Source organism: Lepidothrix coronata, unplaced genomic scaffold (assembly GCF_001604755.1).
Source record: "Lepidothrix coronata isolate B3197 unplaced genomic scaffold, Lepidothrix_coronata-1.0 Scaffold13, whole genome shotgun sequence".
NCBI classification, from domain to species: domain Eukaryota; kingdom Metazoa; phylum Chordata; class Aves; order Passeriformes; family Pipridae; genus Lepidothrix; species Lepidothrix coronata.
Genome location: NW_016690193.1, coordinates 4621659 through 4646994, shown reverse-complemented (window position 1 = coordinate 4646994; position 25336 = coordinate 4621659). Strand labels below are relative to the sequence as shown.

The following is a 25336-nucleotide window of genomic DNA, read 5'->3' as shown; positions in this document are numbered from 1 at the left end:
CTTGCCTTAAAGCACAAGTGCAAGTACATATGAAATGGGATTGCACAAGATGTCAAAATCTGCTGGTCGGGAGTTTCTCACAGCACTACTCAGGTACAGAATTCTGCAGCAGAGCATTTCTTCTCTCTTGAAGTCATCTCTTGTTTTGTTTATGAATACAAAGTTTCTAAACATTCTTTGGTAACCTTACGTGAAATTCTTGGTTTACTTAAATCAATATAAAAATCAAAAAAGGATAAGTGACTACAAGACACTAGGAGATTTCTTCCAGTGTTTATGTCATTCTTCATGTCAACAGGAAAGGATGTATTTCATAAAAGCATGAAAAAAACCACGAAAGTTTGTGCGTAGTTATTTTCTCTTGTTATTCTACAGAGCTTAGAGCACTTCATAACTCTTTAAATGCCCTGTCTAACTAATTTCTTTCTATTTGTTAGCTTTTGATATCCCAAAGAGATCATTATGTTAACAGACTACTAAACCTATTCCAACTGAAATACATGACAAAAATCCCTCAACAAAGAGGATCGCTTATGTCAGGTTATACCAAGGGAGGAAAACTTCCTACTTTATAGCTTGTGATCAGCTAAAATTTGATAATGAAGGGCCTTCTTGTTTTAGTATGTTTAAACCAATGTCCTAAGTATTCATGAAGCTGAAAGAGTATTTTTCTCTACTCCCAATTCTAGCGGCATATCCACACAGAGGTACTCTGAGGTAATAAAAAACATAATTGCTTCCTTTTTTCTTAAGTACTCCTAAATAGACTCATAGGACACACACAGTTCATTTCTCAGCCTCCAAGCTCTCAGCCTGGAAAATACCTGCCATAATACTCTCACATTGGAAATCCTGCAAACTTGATTCACATTTCTATCAGATGATTTCAATACTTGTGTAGGCAAACCCTAAAATAAAAGTTCAGTAGAGCCAAAGTAGAAAAGGTTATATTATTTCTGATCATGTAAATCAGGCATCACTCAAAGGATAAAAATTTCCTTCTATGAATATAGGAAGAGATGTCCTGATGAAGATAACAGAGATAACAAATATCTCTAGAAAAAGAAAATAAATTCCAGTTTAAGAAAGTTTCACTAAGCTGCTGTAAAAAAACAGTTGCTACAGAAAAAATATGCAGCCATGCAATGAACTCAACAAATGAGTAATTTTAACATTTACTGTTCCCAAAGCTATCACACGATTCATTAAATTACTACAGATAATAAGGAATAGGAAATGCCCTTGTACAAAACACACTCATGCATTCACATGCTTCTATTTCATTTCAAGTTCTAGGTTTACTTCCTTGCTCACAGTTGCAACATACAATGGTCCATTAAAATAAGATGAATCCTGTTTTCAGTGGCTGAATCCAGTATTAAAACTAGATATATGAACTACTTTAAAGTCATTAATCTTCCAGTATCAGAATTAAAATAAAAAAATAAGAAAACAAAGTCTTAACAATGTGTTGTACATCAGTTAACAAAGGGTTAGCAGAAAACTAACAAAGTACATACAGTTTTTATGTAGCAAACTCTAATGCTCAATGTACTATTAATAGATATCTTTTACATTAAACACATCCAGTATTTCTAAACAACTCACTGACACTTTGTCACTGTCTGAACTCCTTCCCCCAGCAAAAAACGACAGAACAGGAGATATTAAAAAAAAAAAAATTCAAACACCACTATGGTGTCAATTCAGGTCTCTTTCTTGCTCATGCTGGACTACTGCTGACAAAGCAAGCTACCAGAGTGAAAGGTAGCAACCACATAAACAGGCAGAGAAGTCTGAGAAAGGAAAGGGGGCAAGCACTCCTTTATTTCTCAAGGATACTTCATGCCGTCAGAAAGAGTCAATACTCCACACAGCAGCTCAGACTACAGTATACAGGCCTATATAAGGCTGGCATTTACAGTGACTTCACAGCTGCAAAGGCAAACCTCTGCACTAGTTTGAGAGATGGGCATGAGAATTAGTCCAGTCAAACCAGCTGTCTACACAGAGCTCCAAATGTTATTCAACTTACCCTGTCTTGGTATTCACTTATATATTTGCTTCTCTTCAAATTTATATGGTAGAACCTTCAAGGCAGAAACTGTTTTCCTTTTGTGTTAATATTCTGCTTAGCATAATATGGCTCTGGTTTAGACCACTGTGATTTGTAACCCAAATAACCATGTCTAATTTTGCATGGAAAGACATGGTAGGAAAGAGTGTTTAAGGGACCACATTATTACTACCTGAAGCCCCAATGAGTAAATGTTTTCCTTAGGATTCTATGACTTTATATTTCAAATAGAAAAGCAAATCCCAATCCCCAACCCTTTTTCTCAAGCTACTACGTCTGCTTTCCAGATGAAAACTCCTCTGGCTAGTTTCTTCTAAAAAGCTGGAGGAACCACGAAGCGGGAAGGCAGTAGAGCGATTTCCTGCATTTCAGCCTTAGCTCTCACATCCTGTTTAAGGCATGCATGAGGAGCACATACAATGGCGGTAACGCTGTGTTTACTTTTAATATGAGACCTGGGAGCTGAGGCTGGAAATACAGAAAATACTACAAAATACTCAATTTCATTTGAAAAAATTCTTCAATTTTCTGCAAGCAAGGCAAACTCAACAATCAGGAAGGAGAAATTGCTCTTCAACTCATTATTCACTCTATACAATGACAGAAAACCTCCGATGTAACAATTTAATTAAAGAATAAATTACAATGCATAATCATAAGAAGCTGGTACGAACAAAACACAGACAAGTTGAACATCTGGGACATCTGTTCCTATGTTTCAAAATTTTGATGCTGCAATCTCAGTAACACACTTAAAATTGCAGGCTTTATGATCCTAAAATGAAAAAGACCACATTATAAATCTCAGTCCTCAGGAAGCAACTCCTGTTGCTGTGCATAAGGAAACTGAAACTCGAGCACTGAAACAAATAGCTGCAGATATAACTTGAGCAATTACTAAGAACACTTAATTTTAGTAAGAAGTTCACTGTCCTTCTCCAGATCACATTCTTTTTTCCCATACAACACCAATTGTCAGCTATTAAGTGTCAGCACTAAGAACAAACTTAGAGCTTTGCCACGTGTACCTTAAGAGTTTTCCAAGACTGCCACTGACAAAGAAGAATTAAATGCTACTGTTTTGGAACAAATTAAACTGTCTAAATATTTAAAGTGCATGTAAGTGAGGGCAAGATTTACATTTTTCCTTTAAAAAGGACTTTCATACTCTCAGATTAGGAAAATAGACCATGGATATCACAGCTGCAGTGGCTACAGCCATTATTCATATTCCTACATATGAATGTATTCAGTCACAAAATACAATGTAGAATTAGGTATGTGAAGATTATTTCACAAGTAGTACTCACAGGCAGTTTTAAAGTTGTGCAGGCAACAATAATCCTGATCCTTCCTGACTCTGCAATATTTATAATGTGGTCTTTCAGCATTACATCTAAAGCAATTTAAGTCTATGCAATCAAAACTTTATAATAAGACATTTCTTTAGATGAACAACATTAGAATGGACTACAACAACACTTTTGTAAGATTTTATATCAGTGCCTCTGGAAGACCCAATACTGCAAAGACCTTGCCAGTGTTAATTTTGTACACTAAGTAGTGACACTGAATTCTTTGCAACATGAAGGGGTGAAATTCCCAAGATGACAGTGACTTCCTTTAAAGTTGTAGAAAAGATAACAATGTGGAAAGATTAAAAGAGGTCAGTAAAAGTTTAAGAACACTCCACTGAATACTTACACCATCTATACTCCTTCTAGCATGAGGTCCATATGTATCTTCAGACCCTAAAATCTGTATGTTAACTGCACTGTAATCTTCATAACCGAGCTGACTGAAAATAAGACGAGTCCTGCAACAAATGATTTTTTTTTCATTAGTAAACTGCCTCAAAACAATTATCTGAAGTAGCCCTGTGTGGTCCACAGAAGTTAGCTCTGTCACGTAAACTGGACCATGGATACTTTACACTAAACAAATATATCTGAAAACTACAAATCAAGTGATTACTGACAAGGAAGTCATGCCTATGAATTTTTCCCTGGGTTTCAAACTGAGCCTTTTGTTTATTCAAATTATTTGAAAGATGATAAGCAAAGACAAATAAATGTATTTCAGTTCTTACTGTTATCTTTGAAATAAAGAGAGCTTCAATGTCATTAGAGAGTAATGCAATCTTCCTGGGTTTCACACTGCTAATTCAGTTTGTAACTCTGTTTCTACTATAAGGCATTATGAACTACGATAAATACAAGAAACAATCTTGTTACATCACAGGCACTGAATGGGGGGGGAATCAAATGAAGGAGAACCACTTATTCAAGCCTAAAAGATGATTACTTGGAATTAATGAACATACAACTCAAATGCCAGAAAGCAGATAATGTTTTTAAAGAGCATGTTTTTTCATCACTTGCGCCTGTCCAGTCTGACACTGCAATCTCTCAAATTCTTTTTATAAAACAGATATTCCCACTACAAAGCACATTGTGTTGAGTGCCCAGTCTGTCCAATCACAATAAAGAGTAGGAACATTACCTTTTTATACAGCATGAAAACACACACTGCTTTAAGAGAGACAGGAATGCTGGGTTTTGACAAATACTAAATTTGGAATAAATAGACTGCTTGCAACAACTCAGAAAAAACAGCCCAACTGTCAAGTACTAAAACCAAAAATGACTACAGTTTACAAAAAAAAAAAAAAAAATCATATGAAGACCAAAAGAAAAAAAAAAGACAAACCACAACACAAAAACCCCACAGTAAAAAAAAGTTAGAAAAAAGTTTTAAAGCATCCAACTGTTAAAAATAGTCTGACTTGTTAACATGTTGCAGACTGGAAAAATAAGTTAAATTCTGAAGACCCTAAACTGGTTTCCTAAGAATCTTAGTCTGGCACTCTTCTAGATCGAAAAAAGATTTTATCACTTGAAACACTGGAATTATGTTAGGATGAGAAAAATATTTTGCATAGGTGAAACATTTCAAAGACACTGCTAATATATCATTTTTGTCATAAATATTAGCATGGTACCTGAAAAAATGAAGCAATGTACAGGAGTTAAATACAAAATATAATTTTCTAATTGCTGTAAAGAGATGAAGGGGGTTCATGTACCACAAATGAGGCCACCTTTAATTTTGATGAGAAAAAAGGAAAAGAGACAGATACCTCATTTAAGGTAACTAATTTGCAAACTGTGTCTGTATTAAGTTATTTTAAATTATTTATCTACAAACATTACAATCAGAGATATTACAGTTCAAAATACATTCTGTGGGTAATTTTTAGCTCTTTCATTTGTGTTGGTAACACAACAGAGAATCATCAAAAATAAAAGGACACCAGAGACTACTCCAAAAAGACTTCTTTGCACACGTATTGCCAAATCTCTCCTGCTTTCAATAATGAATAAATAAATAAAGGAGAAGCATGCAAAACAGAAATGAAAGAAGGTGTATTACAAGCTGCCAAAGCTGCTTAATATCTTAGGCTGACAATTAATTTGACCTGTATAAATGAAGCACATTAAATTCGTGCATCTTCTGTACTTATTGCCATTAGACTACTGGGCAGAATTTAACCTAGAACAGATTGAAAGCTGACTAGAATATTCTCTTGAAACAGAGAGACCTGGACAGACTATAAACAGGCTAAGGACAACTGCATGATGCCCATTCAGTGAAGTGCCGGGTCGTGCACTCAGATTGCAGCAACCCCACGCAGTGCTACAGGCTGGGGGGAAAATGGCTTGAGAGCTGTTCAGCAGAAAGGGACTTGGGGGTGCTGGCTGACTGCCAGCTGAACACGAGCCAGCAGTGTGCCCAGGTGGCCAAGAAGGCCAATGGCATCCTGGCTTGGATCTAGATGTGTAGGGAGCAGGACTAGGGAAGTGATCGTCCCCCTATACTTGGCATGGTGAGGCTGCACCTCAAGTACTGTGTTTAGTTCTGGGCCCCTCGCTTTTAAAAATGACGCTGAAGTGCTGGAGAGTGTCCAGAGAAGGGCAACAAGGCTCATAGAAGGTCTAGAAAATGTGTCTTATGAGGAACAGCTGAGGGAGCTGAGTTTGTTTAGCCTGGAGAAGAGGAGGTTCAGGGGGGACCTCATCACTCTCTACAACTACCCAAAAGGACGTTGTAGTGAGGTGTGGGTCAGTGGTCAGTCACTTCTACTGCGACTGCAGTGAAAGGACAAGACGAAATGGCCTAAAGCTGAGACAGGGAGATTCAGATTAGATATTAGAAAAAAAAGTTTTTACTGTCGGAGTGATCAGGCAATTCAAACAGGTTGCTCAGGGAGGTGGTGGAGTCACCATCCCTCAAGGTGTTTAAGAGGTGTCTGGATTTGGCACTGAGCAATGTGGTTTAGGGGTTACAGCGATCATCCTGGGTTGATGATTGGACTTGATGATCTTAAAGGTCTCTTCCAACCTTGATGATTCTATGAACAGGAATTGGTGAAAAGACTGAAGTCAACATTTCCTAAAGAGATATCACTGCTGGTAGAGCATTCTCTGAGAGGGATCCAAACAGCGTAATTCTTATTCTCTGTCTGGGCTGACATACACAAATCTTTTGAACATGCCACACAAACAATTCCACAAATTAAGCTGTTTAAGACTGCATTTGAGATGGAGAATATATTTTTGTGTATTGTGATTTTTAACACACAGAACATGCCTACAGGCATGCCTCATGGGCTAGAGGCTACTTATCAAAATTAGTCAACCAGCCTTCAACTACCTCACATCAGTCTTCTTCTGAGGATTACTCAGGAGACCACAGTAAACAGGCTGAATTAATTTTCTAGAGGTTGGAGAGGCAGCAGCACCACAAGCTGTTTCAATCAGGCAAAAGATTCACGTAGTCCAGTCTGAAATAATGTGCAAGAGCAAATATGAAAGGGAAAATACACCAATCTTTTTTTTTTCTAAAATAATGACCTAGCTTCCAGAAAGGGTGCTTTTCAGAGGTTCTGGGTCCCTGAGTCTTTGTATCTAACACCTCCTGGAGGGTTTTTTCCATCATTTGATTTTCTCAGCAGCTCTTGGACACATACTCTTTTAGCATTTGCACAGTTCACACACCCATATCAGTCTGCTCTCATCTGTCATGTCTCTTGAGGGAAGTCAGTCAATGACTCCTTCACCATAATGCTGCACACAGGTACATGAGCAGTCACTGTAAGTTCACAGTAAACCCTGTATTTCTGACTATTCTAGTGTAGTTGCTGCATGGATCTATAACAGGATGGCAGGAAGTTTTATATAAAAGGAAATTTATCTCATAACTAGAAAGACTGGGGCTATTGGAATAAATGCTCAGACACTCTTGTGAGCATATGGAATTATATTTAAGAGGAATCCCTCCTTGCCCAAATATACTGACATGAGTGCAGTTATATGTTGAAAGCAGGTTTCCTGAACAGGCTACTTAAGTCTTGAAATGTCCTCCAAATAGGAAGATTCTAATCTTCAAGGGTTCTTACAAGGTTAGAACTGTGACATATGATAGCAACATTATTTTTTTCATTATCTCTGAAAAAACAAAACAACTAAAAACCAGATCCCTTCCAAGACTCAAATACTAACCTTTGTAGAATACCTTCTGCAGTGCGTTTTCCTTTTTGTACTGCCTTTGGACCTCCCACTGGACAGACAGCAGTAGCTCTGAAGCCATCAAGATAAGTGGCATTTACCTAACAATAAAGGGATTATGAAATTACATGGCATTCAGTACTGACATGCTATAAATGTTCTCAAGCAATTATTATCTATACAAATACACACTTACTAACATTATACAAATTAACAAGTTTTTATATATCAAATAAGGTTTGTCTTTTTAAACTTTTCTCCTCTTTCTTTTACTCTTGGGGCAGAGAAGATGAGGATATCTCACACTCCACTGTACAAGGTAATACCTTATAAAATGTTGACGGAGGCGATCCTTTGGCTCCACAAACTTTCACTGCTCCACCATCAAAACCTATAACAGTTAAAAATCAGTATTTAAGCTTCTTCAATATAACTTCAAAGACATTCTTTTGTGATACATATTAATCAAATGCTCTTAATTAAAAAGTAAATCGTTGATAGCTGTACTGCCACAGATGAGAGAACCTCTCACAAAACAGTCCTTCCTGCCTTAGAAAGCACAGTGAACTGGTGACTAAATTTATGACTTCCGTGAGCCTTTTAAAAGGGTGACTGAAATGTTTATTCACACACTTAAAAATACTTAACACAGAAAGCAGCCTTAGGACTTCAGACTCAATAGTTATTTCCCACTAATAGCCAGTTATTGCACACACACACAGAGAACATACAATTTACTGTAGCTGGCTGGAGCAGACTGCAGTCCCTCACTTGGTAAAGAAACAAAACAAGGTGAGAAACCATGAGAGTTTATTTGCTGATAGCTGAGTAAATGAAGGGATAACTTAACTTTAGCTTTCTTGTCAATAACAGAAACTGAACAGTCTGAATATACGTTCCAGGGCAACTACCACGTTCAGTGTTAGGAGTATTAGTGCAACAAAAAAACAAAAAAGAAGAAAATTGCGGTTTTGGCATCAGGTCAAGCTTGAACTAGAGAAAATCAATAGGTGCAACTCCTTTAAAATCAGCAGTGCAGGATCAACACCTCATGCCAGAGAATTATACTACAGTTCATCTGTACCTAACCTGTGCTAGCAAACATTCAAGAAGAATTTCAAAGCTTTATACAAATACTCTGAAAAGACTAGATCAAAATACACTCAAAATGTGACTAGTACAAATTTTACACATCACTCAAATAAAATCATCACTCTGCAAGACTGACATGAAGTTAATTTAACTGTCTGAATACAGTCAGGACGAAGATCTCGAAGAGTTTCATGTTTCAGGTAAAGCAGTAATACAAAGAAAAAAAATGCATAGCATACAAAACAAATGCATAGCATCCATTGACAAAAAAACCACAAAGGCACCTCTCAGTTCAAACACTGCAAGTAATGCAGCAGCATAATAAAACGGGCAACGTAAACAGCAAAAGTAGATAGCTTGCCTGTTTTTACTGGTGTACGTGTCAAAGCACTTCAAACTGAAATATTTAAGAAATCTGCCCATTTTCCATCTGTTATATTTCTAAGAGGGCTAACTGAAAGTTCATGTGAAGGTTCATTTTAAGTTCAAACATGTCATATCAGGTCATTTGCAAGCTAAAAGTTCATACGAAGGTTAGAGTTTCTTTTAAAAAAAAGAAAAAGACTTGGGGCTTAGAGTAGCAAGCTGGCCTTATCAGACTGCCATTTGGTTATGTTGCATGAGCAGAAGGTTCAATGTGTTGTTTTATGGAATTTTTATTATTAAAATATTTTTCATGTTACAGCATTTTCAGTTTTATCACAGTAAGTTTTTAATTTGAGATTTCAATTGTTCTAAGCTTTATAAAGACACTCGGCATACTGTCACAGATAAGTTCCATTAGAATGAAAAAGGATACAACATAGATGCAGTAAAAAACAAACTTTAAATGACAGTCTTGGTCAAACTACAGATCTTCAAATCTGTTAAGCCTGGGAGTTTTTTGTTTGTTTTGCTTTTGAAGCTAAATCCTGAAATATATTAAATCCACCTTTAGTCTACTGCTGTTGAGTGTTTTCAGAATAGCAAATGGACTTTTTCAAACACTGATTTTCTGGTGGCAATCCTGTGCCTAAGCATGCTTCTACCACTTAAGATGATCCACCTAAACGTCTAAGAAAAACACCATTACGAAGTAGTGCTTTGAAAGACTTTCCATTGTTACTAACGCTTAAAATGTCCTAAGTTAAAACATGTACACAACCTTCTTTTTTTTTTTTCTTTGAGAAAAGAAATTGAGCTGCAGTTTAAAAAATATTGAAATCATAGTGGAGCTGTGTCAGTGTTGTTCATGCTGCATACACAGTTTAAGGACTTGGTAGGTGCAGGGCATGCATTAAAAAGTAAAACAAAAGGAGTAGCGATCAAAGATATAAATTAGTCAGTCAGCAAGATAAATAAGAGTATGCTTAAAATTTATAAAGGAATTTCTAGAAGAAGTCCTTGAAAAAATCAGTTTAATACAGTATCACACTCTAAGGAACTGATTTAACAAAAATATGCTGAGACAACATGGAAATTAAAGTAGCTGCTTTAGTTCGATAACACAATTCATTGACAGATCTCTTTACATGTAAGAGGACTAACCTGGAATTTCAGTGATCGAAACTTGGGAAAAGTCACATGTAACATCTGGTAAAAGATAGCGTTGAGGATTTCCCAATTCATATACCAACTGTTCAGCTACAGTGCCAAAAGAGATTAGTCCCCCTGTGTCTGGTGGTTTGGAAAGAATAAAGTCTCCTTCAGAGGAACATTCTACAACAGGAAAGCCTATGTTGTGCCTAGAACATGAAAAACATTAAGAAAATAACCCTATAAATACAAAGGAAAAGTGAAAAGAAAAATTATTAACACCACACCAGAATTTTATAGTAATGACCAATTAAAGAAAACCTATCAAGAGTTAACAGATCTGGTTGTTTCTACAGAAACATACCTAAGAAAAAGCACTGGACAAACTGCTCGACTAAAATATTAAGAGGATGCAGTTTATTGTCTGGCAAAGAAATGCAGACATAAAAGCAGATACCAACAGGAAACATGGAAGTGAGGAGGGAAATGGAGAAGGACACTAACAGAAATGGTTTGAGTAAAAAGAAGCTGAAAGAATTAAAGGACTATAATTAAAGACGTAAATTCAGAAGAAAAACAATTATTGCTAATTCTAGCCCTGTTTGGTTACTGCAGCACACATAGCATGAAAGGGAAGACATGTAAATACATCCTGCACTCTGGATTTGTAAAAAGGCAGTAAAAGCAGGAAGAACAAACTGTACTGGAAGCCTCAGAGATGAAGGGAAGTAGGAAACAGGAATAATCACACATATTAAGGACAATTTCACATCAATGATACACAGAAAAGTTTTAATCGTAGGCATAGCAAAAACAAAAGCAGTAAAGTTATAGACATGTTCATAAATTAAAATATTCTTCCCCCTCACATTCTCACAAGCGTTAATATACAAAATTAATTGAGTAACTCATAATAAGAGGCACGTGCTGGTCATTACAGCAGCAGGGCAGAATTTTCGGGATTATATGGATGAGATGCAGACATCTGCTTTTCTAGGTAAAAGGTTTTTATTTTATTTACAGAGAATTTGAGCAAAATTAAGGACTTAAAACTTTTCAGAAGTACCTGAGATTTAAAATAAGTGCTAATATTCTTCTAAAAAGGCTACCTGGCTAACCCTCTCACAGGAAGTCTGAAATTTGTACATGTGCCCCAGAAACACAAAACGAACACAAAAAGAGAAGGAGATATAGACCCTTGCCAAAGTTAAACTGTTCTAAAAAGGTCCTAATAATGAAAGGTGGTGAAGTTCACCACACTCATTGAAGTCAGTGACCCTCAGGTCTCTCACACAAACTTAAAATCAGTCTGTGCCTGAATTTAATTATTTGCTGGTGGTAACAATGTGCTGAACATACAACCAAATTCGTTATCAGCAAAGGTTACATGAACATAGTTTGTTTAACATAAATCCACAGAGTTTGGAAGAAAGTAAGCAAAGAAACCAGTGAACTCTTAAGGGACATTTGTAAAAGTTCATGGGAGTTTGAGCAGATTCCTTATCATTGGGAATATTCAAACATAACCCCATTATTTAAAAAAAGGATTAAGATACAAGATCTGTTACCAGAGATCAGCAACTTTAATGCTTATAGCATACAAAACTTTAAAAGTATGGTAGCTAGTAAACACCTAGAAAAGCCCACATCAAATCAGTAAAGATTATACTTCAATTGACTGGTCTTTGAAACTAGTTAAACCACCAAACAGATGTAGGGAAACAAAAAAAAGCCCACTCTGGTGAATGCAAAGAATTGAAAGGAATCAACAATTTTTTATACAAGTTATTCTAGTGGGGTTTTTCTAGGGGAAGAGGAGGGAGAAAAGATGGTGGCAACAAGTATAACATACCATATTTTAAAGTGTAACACAGAAAAAACCAACACCCCAAAAATCTCTCAATTCTTGATCTTGAACATTAATGTAGGGTAATAGACTAACGTATGTAATTATCCCAATTTTGTAAGTAAGGAGACACATACAGGAAACATCATGATTTGTCCAGGGTAACAAAGCAGGATCAGTGACTGAACAAGGCTAGAATTAAGATGCTTTTACCCTCTTGGTGCCATCCTTGTGTGTTTTGACCCTACCATCTATCTGTCTTAAGTCAACAGCACCTTGTGAGTTAGGCTCCAAGCAGCTTATTTGAATCACCTATCCAAAACATATCCCTTCCCTCAAGACAGATCACCCAGTGCAATCTCACTGCACTGACAACCAGCATCCCTGTTGCAGCCCACTTTGATCTCAGTCATCAGCACATGGAACTCTTACGATACATTCCTGCACTTATTCCTGAGTGACCTTTGTTTGGAAGGAAGAACTAGACTGTAGACACTCAACTTCCTACTCTGAACCACTGACTCTACTGACAGTGATTGAACTTCATTTTGCCCAAGCTCCACTCTCAAAAGATCCAAGCTGTTAAAAAACAAAACCCAAATACGCTGTAGTGAGGCAAAGGGAGAAATTTCACCCCCTGAAACGGTTAAAATCTGGCAAGTACTTAAGCCATTAAAAGAAGACCAAACATGGATGACAGCAGATAAACAGTATCAGTATAAACAACACTATTATTCAGGTCTCTCAGTATGCAAAAGGACAGACTCAGATTTTCTTGTTATCTTAGGACCACAAAAGACAGGATCTTTATGGTGGAGTTTTTTATACTGTCACAGTAGCTGGAAGGAGCTCATATAGGTACTTTCTCAAACAGCTTCTAAATAGCCTCTGACTTTGAGATTTATTTGCTATATGAAAACAGACACTCAATTCTTAGGACTTGCAGCAAAGTGTTGATACAAAGCTTGTAAGAAAACTGTCTGGAGAAGACATTTTAACACACAAAAAAGCCCCCAGACAAAAAAAAATACCACCCTCGAAAAATCCAAACCAAAACAAAAAAACCCCCACAAACAAACCAAAAAACCAAACACCAAACCCAAAACAAAGGGGAAAAATAAAAGTCTTAAAGTCTTCCTAGGAGAGGCATGATGACACAGGATACTAGCATGTCCTAGCATGATTAGAATTTTTAGCTATATTTAAACCATTCTGAAATTTATGACCCGGAAAGGTCAGTGAAAAAAACACTACAATCAGTGACTTATTTGGTCATCTCTTTCATTGTTACTCTATTTCACAATGAAAGTATCAGGGAAGACTTTTTGCCTTTGTCAAAGATAAACATGAGGGATGTTTCCTCCTTGGGGTACAACACAACCCAGTGAACTTTCCTGAATGCTGTTAGTTGCAGAAGATGCGTGTTCTCCTAGGTCATGTCAGGTCTGAAATTTTTAAGAATTCACAACACAGAGATGCAATGACTTGAGCAAGAAGCCCCTGGATTCTATCTGTATTTTAACTGGATGACTGGAAAAATACATATATCCAGTACTATCTTGTAGCAGATGACAGTAATAATCCACATTAACATATGTATGCTTAAGAGAAAAACGTATTTTGTGAATTGCTAAAAGACATTACTTAAAATTAATTTTCAGCATGGAAAGAAACTGGTCTGTCACTCCTATGGCACGATTCGGTCAAGTGATATCTACTTAAACCTGGCATTAAGAGCTCTCTAGCAGCAGTAGCTGCCTGAACCAGGTATTCTAGCACATACCACACCATCATCCTGACCAGCACTTCCAGTGAAAGCAGTAACTCTTTGCCTGTTTCACTAGTAGGTTTTGCTGAATGACTACACACCATATGACATCTGCCCTGAAGGGAACATGTCAACTTTAGGCTGCCCATAACCCACAGCCAAGCTTTAATTTTGTAGTGTAGCAGGGGAGTTAAATCACAGAACTGTGAACTTCAGCATCAATTACAGTCATGGCATCCAAAGCAGTACAGTGTCTAAGTGGCACCTTTCAATAATAAAAGAATTGTATCAGTTTAGTGACAAAATTCCTATGCAGAACAAGGCAAGATCAAGCAGTGTAAACAATTCTGAAAGGGAACTACTAAAATGAATTCTAATTAAATTATGTGATTGTGTAATTAATAAAATGTAATACTAGAGATAAATATCAAGTAGTACTTTTAGAATATTTTGAGCAGTTCTCTCAACACAGAGTTAAAATAGAGAAGTACTATACATCAGTTTGTGAAAACTATCATTCTTTAATCCAAAAGGTCCATTTCAGGTTGCATGTTTGATATTTATCAATTAAATAAATTACACACATTAGTCAACTACAGCACTGAATGAAACGAAGTTAAGATTAAACGTCAGAAAACCCCTTCAAACTGGGGCTAGATGGGCATTAACAGTTAAAGCAGGTTCTCACTGACTACAGCACAGGGGTACCTAAGTCACAAAACCGGTTTTACTACTGCAGAAACCTCATCAACCACCTACAGTTGCTGTCCTATTCTTACAGCAATCAAGACTCTGAAACTGAGTCTCCTGTCAGTTCTCTGCCTGCCAATGACTTTGATTTTTTTCCATGTAAAATGCTAGGGTTTTTTCAGTTTTGGCTCTCAGAAATGTTACAGTGTATGGGCATGTATGAAGTGATAACTTGAATTGCCTAAGAAGAGATCCCCCCCCTCTCTCTACTCCGGGACAATTCACTATTCAACTCTGTGGAGCCATGAAGACAGCCTTCCTTCTTATTTTGCCATGCATCTTACACCATTTGCATTACAACAAAAGGAAAATCCATAATCAGTACTTTGGGGAAAGACCTTGTTTGAGACGGGTCATAAAGTGTCAAATCCCTCAAGTATCTCATTCTAGCCACTACTGCTAGACTGAGATTAATGGCAACAGAAGATGGGGACTGTTGGTGTAATACATTTACTTGCAAGGGAAGTTACTGCAAGAAAACAAAAAAGCCACAGCAATGTATGTCACATGGGAGCGACCCAGAATCCAAGTAAGCTGTGGTATGAACTTCTAGCTTTACAACTGATGCAGTTTCCTGGGACGTGACTCAATGAATGTCATGCTGAAGAGAGCTCTAAGCCAAGCTTCTCAACTGCCTGGGTATGCATTTTAACCACAATGCTATTAGGCAAAAAGGAGAAGCTCCTACCACTTCCAGCAGTGTTTTGACAAGAAGTTCAAAACTGGTAAAGTGTCAGGCAAGATCAGCACAAGCTTATGGGTAAAGGTATAAGCATCTATTTACACGTAGGTACAAAAATGTTTCCTAGCATGCAATTCTGCTTTAGGCAAAACTTACTGATTGCATCACTTATCTGTGCTGACTAGGGCATTTCAGACTATGTATTGTATTTAAATACTTAATGGCCAGACAATTTCAGCCTAATCAGACCACCTGCCTGTGTTTTCAGCTGTCTGGAATACGTGGTGGTACAGAGAAAAAAAGCATTCCACATTACTGATTGGGACTCGCATGCCGGATTTTGTTCTAGTCCCAAATTAAAAAATCTGGATCCAGCCCTTAAGAGACTACAGCTATTGACTTACCCTTTTGGTCATTCCAGGCCAGAAGATTATGCAGTCTCAATCATTGTACACTCTTGGCTTAGGACAAAATGTCAGTGTTTATCATCTCCTCAAAATGATTACTCTACTGATCAGCATTAGTTTATTCTCTCCTGCATTTCAAAACAAAACAAAACAATGTACTAATCACCCATTGGCACTAAATAATAGTGAGAGACAGCAATGTCTGGGGATAAATGAAACTAAACAGAGCTGTGCATTATCAATATCGTTTTGGCAATACAGTTCATTTTGACACATTGTATGAATTCCCCATTGGGATCACAGAATCACAGAATATGCTGAGTTGGAAGGGACCCACAAGCATCTTCATTACTCTCCTCTGGATACTCTCTAATAGCTTAATATCCTCCTTATATTGCAGTGACCAAAACTGCACACAGACCTCAAGGTGAAGCTGCACCAGTGCAAAGCAGAGCAGGACAATCCCCTCCCTCAAACGGCTGGCAATACTTTGCCTGATGGCCCCCAGGACATGGTTGGCCCTCCTGGCTGCCAGGGCACCGCTGACTCATGTTGAACTTGCCATCAACCAGGATCCCAAAGTCCCTTTCCATGGCACTGCTTTCCAGCATCTCATTTCCCCAGTCTGTCCATACAATCAGGGTTGCCCTGTCCCAGGTGTAGAATCCGATACTTTCCCTTGCTGAACTTCAAACAGTTGGTGACTGCCTAGTCCTCTCATTTGTCGAGGTCTCTCTGCAGGGCCTCCCAGTTTTGTCCTGCATCCAAGTCATTTATGGAGATGTTGAAGAGCACAGGGCCTGAGATGGAGCCCTGTGGAACCCCACTAGTGACAGGTCACCAGCCTGATGTTCCCCCATTCACTATTACCCTCTGTGCTTGACCTGTGAGCCAACTGCTCACCCACCACATGATGGTGGTTTATCCAGCTGTGCTGGACATTTTATCCAGAAGGATGCAGTGAGAGACTGTATTGAAAGCTTTACTGAAATCCAAAAAGATTACATCAACTGGTTTCCCTTGATCAGCTAGGTGGGTTATCTTGTCATAAAAGGAAATCAGGTTTGATAAGCGGGACTTTTCTCTTATGAAGCTATGCTGGCTGTGACTGATGACAGCATTGTATTTCAGGTATTTTTCAACACCTCTCAGGATAATCTTCTCCATAACTTTACGAGGCACTGAAGTGAGACTGACAGGCCTGCAGTTACGTGCTAGACATTAAATAGGGAGCAGTGACGCATTTTCACTTCTGCTGACCACCTGCTGACATAAATTACTATACAAGGAACAGGAAAGGAATAAGTGCCTTTTTTGATAACACTTAAAATCAGCATTTAAGAATGCACATTAGACTTCTATAGACTGTAAACTAATGGTTTCTTGCACTGTCTCTGCTCATCATTCTCTGTCATCAGAGAATGCACACAAGAGGCGAGTCAAGCAACCACCTTCTCACTGGGAAAGTAATCATCACCTATCCCCTCTACCTGTCTGCCTGTTTTCATGAAAATTGGATAAAACCTTACAGCTTCAAGATTCCTGCCTTTAAGTCAATGCATCAAGGAGATACACACAGCAAAATTAAAGAAAGTGCCTTAGGTCAATAGACAGAAATCAAGGAAATTTGGCTTCTATCAACTAAAGTAACTTGGAGAGTCATGAGTTGGAACATGCACTTCACTTGTTTTACATTAAAACCTTACTTTACTGACACAACAAAGAAAATTAAATAGCAGCTTAGGTTTTAATAGCTAACCATTAAATAGCCACAATATACACACATGAATATTCCTTAAAGCACCCTTTTGCAGTGGAATTGAGTTCCCAGAAGTATCTGCATCAAACATTTCAAGAAAATTAAAAATAAACAAGCAAAACACCCGCAGAAAACACCAAAACCCCCACTAACTAAAAAACTATGTTGTATGAATGAAGTGGGTCCAATCCAGTACCTCTGTACACATCAAGACATGATAGCATACACACAGAATATAAGCTCTAACTTGCCTGGCTTTATTTAGATTAAAGTGCTCTTGTTTATTTGTTAATTATTTTGCATATGCATAAACAACACACAGATAAGGTTTTTAAGACTGAAACATGATAAATTCTTTGATTTTTTGTTTACAAGTTAGGAAAAAATCATGCCCGTCAGTCCTTCTTAGCAGTACACTTAAGCCCTCTTCAGCAGTTAAAGACAGAAGAGCCACATGGATTACTATTCTTGGGGAGGAAAAAAAACCAAACAAGGAGAGTCAAAGAAATGACCCAAGCCCACCCTCTGCAGTAGGGCTGAGGAGGAGAGAGGCTGCCCTCCAGTGTTCAGTCACCAGAGAACAGTATGTGCCATGGGACAGGTTTTCTGAAGCTCTAGTAAAGGTCTGGGACACACTTCCAAGACCTGAATGGTGAATGGTCTTGGCTGCAGGAACATATTTATGGCAGTGGGAAATTTGTATGTGAAAGGTACATTAACGACAAACACACAGATTTAATTTGGCTTCTTCCCCCTCCCATTTGCTAACTTTGTTGGGCTGGTTTGGATTTAACATGTATCAAAGACACTATGATTTACTGAGATCTAAATTATACACACTGACTTTCAGGAGGCTGCTAAAAATGTCGTTTTCCATAAATGAGGAAGAAATCATTAATAGACATAGTCAAGTAATTTCTGTAAACTGTCAGAGCTCTGCCGACTTACTGCCAAAATAATTAGTGTTGGTGGCAGCAGGTATGACATGTTTTAGTCATTACTGAGACTATGAGTTACCATATTATTGTATATTATTAAGAATGAATTATGTCCATGCATTGAAAACAGATTCAGATTGCTTAAAAAACAAAAATCCCAAAGTCACCAAGTTTCTTTAACTTAAAGGGACAGGTTACTACTAAACTATCAAATGGAAACTCCATTTTTCTGCAGCCCAAAAGCTTTCATAATATTTCCCCTTCATGCATTTGGGCCTAAATACAGTAAGCACTTACTTGTTAGGAAACAAATTATTCAAACAACTAATTTCCTCCCCTCCTTCCTTCCTCCCATATCCTAAATGGATGTGCTGGATCACAAGTCCACTTCAGTCAGTGAAGTGGACCTCCACTCTGCATCTCCAAATGTAAAAACAAAGCTCACATGTTATTTTGGTTTTGCCTAGTTTTAGGAGTTTATCATATAGACTGATGTGTCACATGATTTTAGTTCAAGAATTTCATCAATTAAATGTCTATGACTTTGAACTTGCAAACAAAACCATTAGTTTTAAGGCACCATGACTAAATTTTTACCAGACTTAAACTGAAGGTAAATAACTAACTGTTATATTAGCACAAATAAAATCAGGTATGGTTCCAAAGTATTCACGCAGCTTGATGGGGACAAGGTAATAGAGCAGTATCAGGTGCTAAACTTCTATATTAAGAGCACTAAGCCACAAGTCTACTATGATTTTAGACACAGTTCTATGATTCTTACAGACATAAAAGTATTAGCTATGCATATCCATGTATTATACTCATCTGTAAAATTAACTACTCACACTCTAGTAGCTCACAGCTTAATATACTCAAACTTCCTTTTTTTTTTTTTTAAACCAGACTGATATTCCTCACAGAAAAATCCTTAACGACCTACCAAACATTTTAATAACAAAATCAGTATTCTGTTTTTTTTTTACTTTCATTCTTTATAAAGCAAGGTCTTCTGGAGTCACAGGAGATTTAAAAAATTTTCATGAGACATCATCATAAAATCATTGGGAGATACATCAGGAGTAAGATTAGCAGTTATAAATTTCCACATCAAATAGAGCATCTTGTTACTATAAACTGTCTCATTTGATTTCCCGTAAAACACAACAGTGAAAAGCGAGTGCAGTTTGTTCAGGGCTAGTATACTTCTAATAGGTGAGAAGAAATGTCTGACTCTGCCCCTTTCAATGCCATACATGCCTTTACCTTTAAATCAGCAGTGTTCAGGAACTCAGAAAAGTAGAACACATCTTTCAGGATCACACTCTGTATCAGAAGCTCTCACTATAAGAAGAAGAAAAAAGCCTGGCAACCCTAGGGCTCCTCAGATCGCAGGGCACTGCTGCTTCATCCACCTGGACCACAGTCAAGTGGGGAACAGGAACACACTGTATTAAAGCCACCCTTCTCTCCTGCATCTCCCCACTGCTCTTCAGCCCTGTCCTCCACCACATAAAGAAGCACTGCCTCTCTCATGATACAGCACAGGACAAGATTCCTCCCTCTCATCCCAAGAAATACAGGAATAAACTGGAACCAGAACCACTTGCCTTTGCAAAAATGTATTTCCCAACTACTTTTAAACACAGGTTGGTCAAAAGCAGGTTCCATCAGCAGGCAGAAGGACACACCTACATGAAAGTCTAATTCAACAGGTCTGAAGACAAGATACATGTAAGTTTTTGAAAGAACTGACCATTCAACACATTTGAATGGTGGTAATCACGTTATACAGCAGGACAGGACTACGGCATATATTCATTCCTACCATAGCAAATTATATAAAACTTGTCACTGACGAGTAGGCAACTCTGACCTAACTAAAGACTAATATAACAGCATCCAAAATATCAGTATTGTCCTTTTCATTACAATCACACCTGACAGTCAACAATATATCTTTTTAGAAAGCAGATGACAACAAAGGAAATAGTCTGAAATAGGGAAAAAATAATCAAAGGGCTAATTTTTTTTTCAAAATTTGCTGAAGTTAACAAAAGAAAGACCCCTGTTGACCAAAAGGGAAAACTGCACTAGGAAGAACAGACCTTGTAGAAAAGTTGAGGCAGCAAAATATCAAGAGGCCCATATTGCCTCCCCCAAAAGAGTAAGGTAGAAACAGTTCTCATAGCACAGATATAAGTAGGAAACCTCATCTTTGGTCCACTACAAACATGGATACTGATGTCAAGATTACCTACCAGTCAGGTACTGTGTGCCAATCAGTGAATATTCCACCTGTACACTGAGCACCACATTCAATGAGATGACCTGCAAGACTGGGATAATGGCATTCAAATAACTAAATATTCTGTAAAATCAAGTTTCACAAATCCAGCTTTAAAATATAACGGCACAAAGGAAATAAAGTTAAATAACAGAACATGCTACTTTTCCGTCCATAAGCATCTAATGCAATCATAAATTACACATTAAACATAATAAGGGATTTTGAAAGATGAATATAAGTAGTTGAAAGGACTAACCTTTACACGAAGAATTTTCCTGCAAAAAATAACCTAAGAGATTATCTAACACCTAAAAACAAGTTTCCCTGGTCATTTCAAGAAGTCTTGATCTATATTCAGTATCTTAAGTAGCCTGTGTGTAACTAAACATGCAAAGCTCATTTTTAAATCAAGAGATAAAAGATCTCACTTCTAATGTGAAACAGGGAATGTATTATGATTATGTATTACTACTTTCAAATTTTGATTGCAACATAAATACTCAACAGAATTATGGGGAAAAGCTTCATCTCTCTGGAGCCAGAGTTTCTCTCCACATTTATTATTCTCTAGGAGGTTCTAGCACACTGGTATTCTCAGGCTACCTAGGTAGTTATTTTTTTACGGACTTCAACTCAGATAGATGACGAAGAATGTTAAATTAGATGACAGAATTTTATCCTGTGCTTTCTGCATCAGATTCCTTACCCTAGGACTATAACTAGGGTTTGTAAATAGGAGTACTGACATTGAGCTTCTGCAAAACCATACAGGGACCTGCGACCATCCCAACTATCAGCAGTGATTGCCCACCAGAAAAAGCTGGGAATCACTGGTCTGTACTGTAAGATTTCATCTCTTGACACCAAATGAACAGGAAGTTAAGCCGTTAAATAAAATCATTCAACCTTTTCCTCCTTTTGTTATTTTAAGCTGATTCCAGAATGACGTTTCTATAATTTCAATTCCAAGCAAGAATACTGAGTCTTAAAAAAGAACCCAAAACCTAACAAAAACATTAAATTAATTCAATGATAATACAAAACATCATTAAGTGCTGAAAAAGTTGGTATCTTGACACTGTGATATGAAATATAAATTTATCCAATTTCTTTTTATATCATTTACCTTCCTGCAGCTAGCAAGTCGTATTCATCCCTATTCCAGCCAAACTAGAAGAAAAATACAAGTATTTTAAATATATGAAAGTTTCATAGAGTACAGAAAACTGCACATAGCCCATTCGCTGCTTTCAGTAACAATGTACTGGATATATTTTTACTTAACTGTAGAAATCTAAATAATAATTGGCAGGTGTTGTACATGGATTTGAGTTCCTATACAGCATATTATCAAAAACGTCTGTTTTATTTCCTCTTACTGATACACACAAGAAAATACAAACTCTTAAAAGTCATACCCTCTTAAAAAAAATTGGAAGTGCAACATCCATATTATTCGAAACCTGCACAACTCAGAGGTTTAAAGATCTAGTACTTATCTTGTGTCACAGAAACAAACCCCTATGTTCTTTTCAATTTTTGAAAACTGTCAGTTCCTGGAGTACTACTAGTCATCCTTAAAAACCAGAAGTATGCTTTCTGTTTAACTAGAAATTTTAACTAGAATGTTTTCCCGAAGTTCAACCCAGTGCAAGCAATAGAGTAAGTTTCTTATTTAGCCCTTGGCAGAAATCTCCCTAAAATCTTTCAATAAATTAGATGAGGTCTCTCTGGAGTAGATAATACACACTGACAACTGTTATTTTCAGAATGTAAACAGCTAGGAATAAAGTAACAAGTTATAATGGCAATAATAAATAGGAGAATTTAACTCTAGATTAGGCAAGGTTTGACATGCATGAAGAGTATGATGTTTTAGAAAGCATATTTGTAACTAGACACTAACACATAGCCTCATATTTTTTTTTAAAATATGCACCAAAAGAAAGTTTCCATATTTCAATGTGTGATCATTCACAAAAATTCATGAAAATCTATTCAAAATACTTCAAAAAACTACACATCTCGCTGGTATAATTTATTGAATTTCAAGGAGCTCATTTCAAGAAATGCTGCACTGAACTTGACTACTCAAAACAAAACCAGTGTTTTGGAACTCTCATGTGCTCCCCCCTCCAACCCAAAATGAACTCTACTATCGACACCTTGTGGTAAAGAAAAATATACTCGTTTCTTAATCTTGAACACGAAATGTTAAAGAAGCAGGAGGGGGAAAGAGTGAAATACTGTTGAAACAGAGTAAGACTTCCTTAACTGAAATGTTTTCCAGCCTTACAGTATACAAGTTAAAATATCCCTGCTATATTTTTAGGAGAAGTGAAAGCTAGCATCTTTTCATGCACCTAAGAAAAAAATACAGACACTCATTACTTTAATTTAGTATCTACATTTTCACAAGGAACAAAAATTGACTAACAATGACTGCTGAATATTGATTCACCTATATTAATTATCATATGGAAATTAACTTGTACTTACAGAATGAATGAGTGGTCCTAATACAATCCCACTGTCAACACATCTACCCGTCACAACAATATCAGCTCCAAGGTCTAGAGCCCTGCTGATTGGTCTTGCACTAAAGATGATAAAACACAACAGTAAGTACTTCGACATTTTAAAGCATTTCCTGCCACACGCCGGTTAAAAATCATTTAAAAATCCCCTAGGAAGTCAATAAAATCAACTTTAACAACTAATTTGTCACTGTGTATATACAACAAGACTATTTTAAAGAGCAGTCATGAGAACACTGTCAAATTCAGGTACCCAAATAACATAACTGAAACACTTGTCTTGATGCTTATAAAAACTGTCTTAAAGAAGTGCACAGAGGGACACTTCCGTTATCAATTACAGAAAATAGTGTTTTTCAGACATTCATTACTCATTTCATTTGTAGATGAGCGTAAAAAGAGGAATAGTCTTTACAGAGAAAGCTTGGTGACTTTGCCCTCCAATTTTAAACCTTTCAGATCAATTTAGCTAAGTGCTTCCAGAACTTGCAATATTGATCAACTTCAAGAGCACTGTGCTGTCATTATTTTTGAAGAAATTCTGGCAACAGATTTTAGAGACTGATCAGGTAAGAGTTGTCCCACTCAAAATTAGTCAGGTCTAAAAATATTCACCCAGGTGAACTATACACCTCAGTGAGCAAGCCTTGACCAGACTGCACAGGTCCTGGCTTCTGAATCCATGCTATCTGCTGGATCCTTCTATTCTTCATGAAATAGGCAGTTTAAAAAAATAAAACAATCCACTTATGCCTTGAAGAACAAAGCCAAGAGATTTTTTTTTCTACAGTTTCTATAGATTTAGCCCCGATTTTGTCAAGGGATAGAGATAAGTTAGAAGACACCAAAGTGATGTAAACATAAAATGTACTTCCCCCCCGCAGTGCTACATAAACCAAACGATACTAGCTAGAACGACAAGCAAATATAAAGCATACAGAAAAATTCACATCTTTGGGCACAGTGTTAACTAACAGGTAAAAAGGAAAAAGGGGTTTCTGCACACATACAGGACACTGATAGACAAACTGCATAACTGTGTTTAAAAAGCAGTAAAAGCCATTTGGCTTATACTGTCAAAAATATAACAGTTCACACAATTCCTAATAGCCCAAATGAAAACGAACAGAAGAAACACTTCAGAACCAATATGCAAATGAAAATTTTTCTGATGGAGTTTACACACTTGAAACAAGAATCAAAGTGTAAACATCATCAAATTTAGAGAATTAACAGTGCACCATCTACAGAAATTACAGATTTCACCCAATGCACTCTCATGTTGACTTGTTTTAAAGGCATATATAAACTTATTATTTGCTTTATGAATAAACATCCACTGCTGATGGTGTCAAAGAAAAATGTAATTTAGGAAACCACTAATTTAGGAGGCTGGTAATAGCTTTACGTTGCAACACAACTGATATTAAGTCCTCTGTAAAGAAACACCACTTTATTAGAAAACCAAAGCAAGAGTCTGCTGTTCTGTTAAGGAAGCAGAGACAGAGGTAACAGCTTTTTTAAATCCAGCAACAACAGAAAAGATAAAAGATTAATTTAAAAAGACTAATTGTTAAAAGGTTCTTATTTTACAGAGGAAAAACACGTTAGGCACAGCCATACAGTGCTATCTGTCAGTGATGCTTTCTAGAAAGTGCAATGATAATGACAAAAGAGACAGCACACCAGTTTTTACATTAAGATTAATAACAAAGAGGGGGGACTGTGCACAGTTTAGAAAAACACCAAGCATAAATACAGAAGGGACGATATTTATGACTAACATGGAGGACAGAAAAGCAAAAACAGGACCACAGAGATCATCAGCTGTAAGAGATGCACTTGACCATTGTCCCACTTCTCAGTCTTTTCCCAAACAGGTAGCCAGAACACTTGCTTTTAGAGATATACTGAAAGCCTTTAATATCATGAAGGAGGCAAGGGAGATCTTTCAAAACAGTGATTCCTGAAAAGCCAGTTTCCAAAACTTCAACAGTGCAAAGCCTGACACACACTAATGGAACCTCCTACAGCACTCCGAGTATGTCCCAGTACTTAAAATCCTCAGTCGCACTTCTCTAGTGCTAACATCATAAAATACTCCATGC

The 25336-nt window shown here is 37.0% G+C and overlaps 1 protein-coding gene across 1 annotated transcript in view; it reads right to left on the bottom strand.

The window, feature by feature from the left end:
• LOC108492924 overlaps positions 1-25336 on the bottom strand; it is a 63769-nt gene that overhangs the window by 33865 nt on the left and 4568 nt on the right. Inside the window, exons 7-13 of the mRNA XM_017805782.1 lie at positions 23191-23290; positions 21818-21861; positions 20663-20740; positions 10264-10460; positions 7971-8035; positions 7639-7745; positions 3782-3893 (exon numbers count right to left, since the gene is read on the bottom strand). Coding sequence (XP_017661271.1) covers positions 3782-3893; positions 7639-7745; positions 7971-8035; positions 10264-10460; positions 20663-20740; positions 21818-21861; positions 23191-23290 — 703 coding nt within the window. The remainder of the gene's footprint in view (positions 1-3781; positions 3894-7638; positions 7746-7970; positions 8036-10263; positions 10461-20662; positions 20741-21817; positions 21862-23190; positions 23291-25336) is intronic.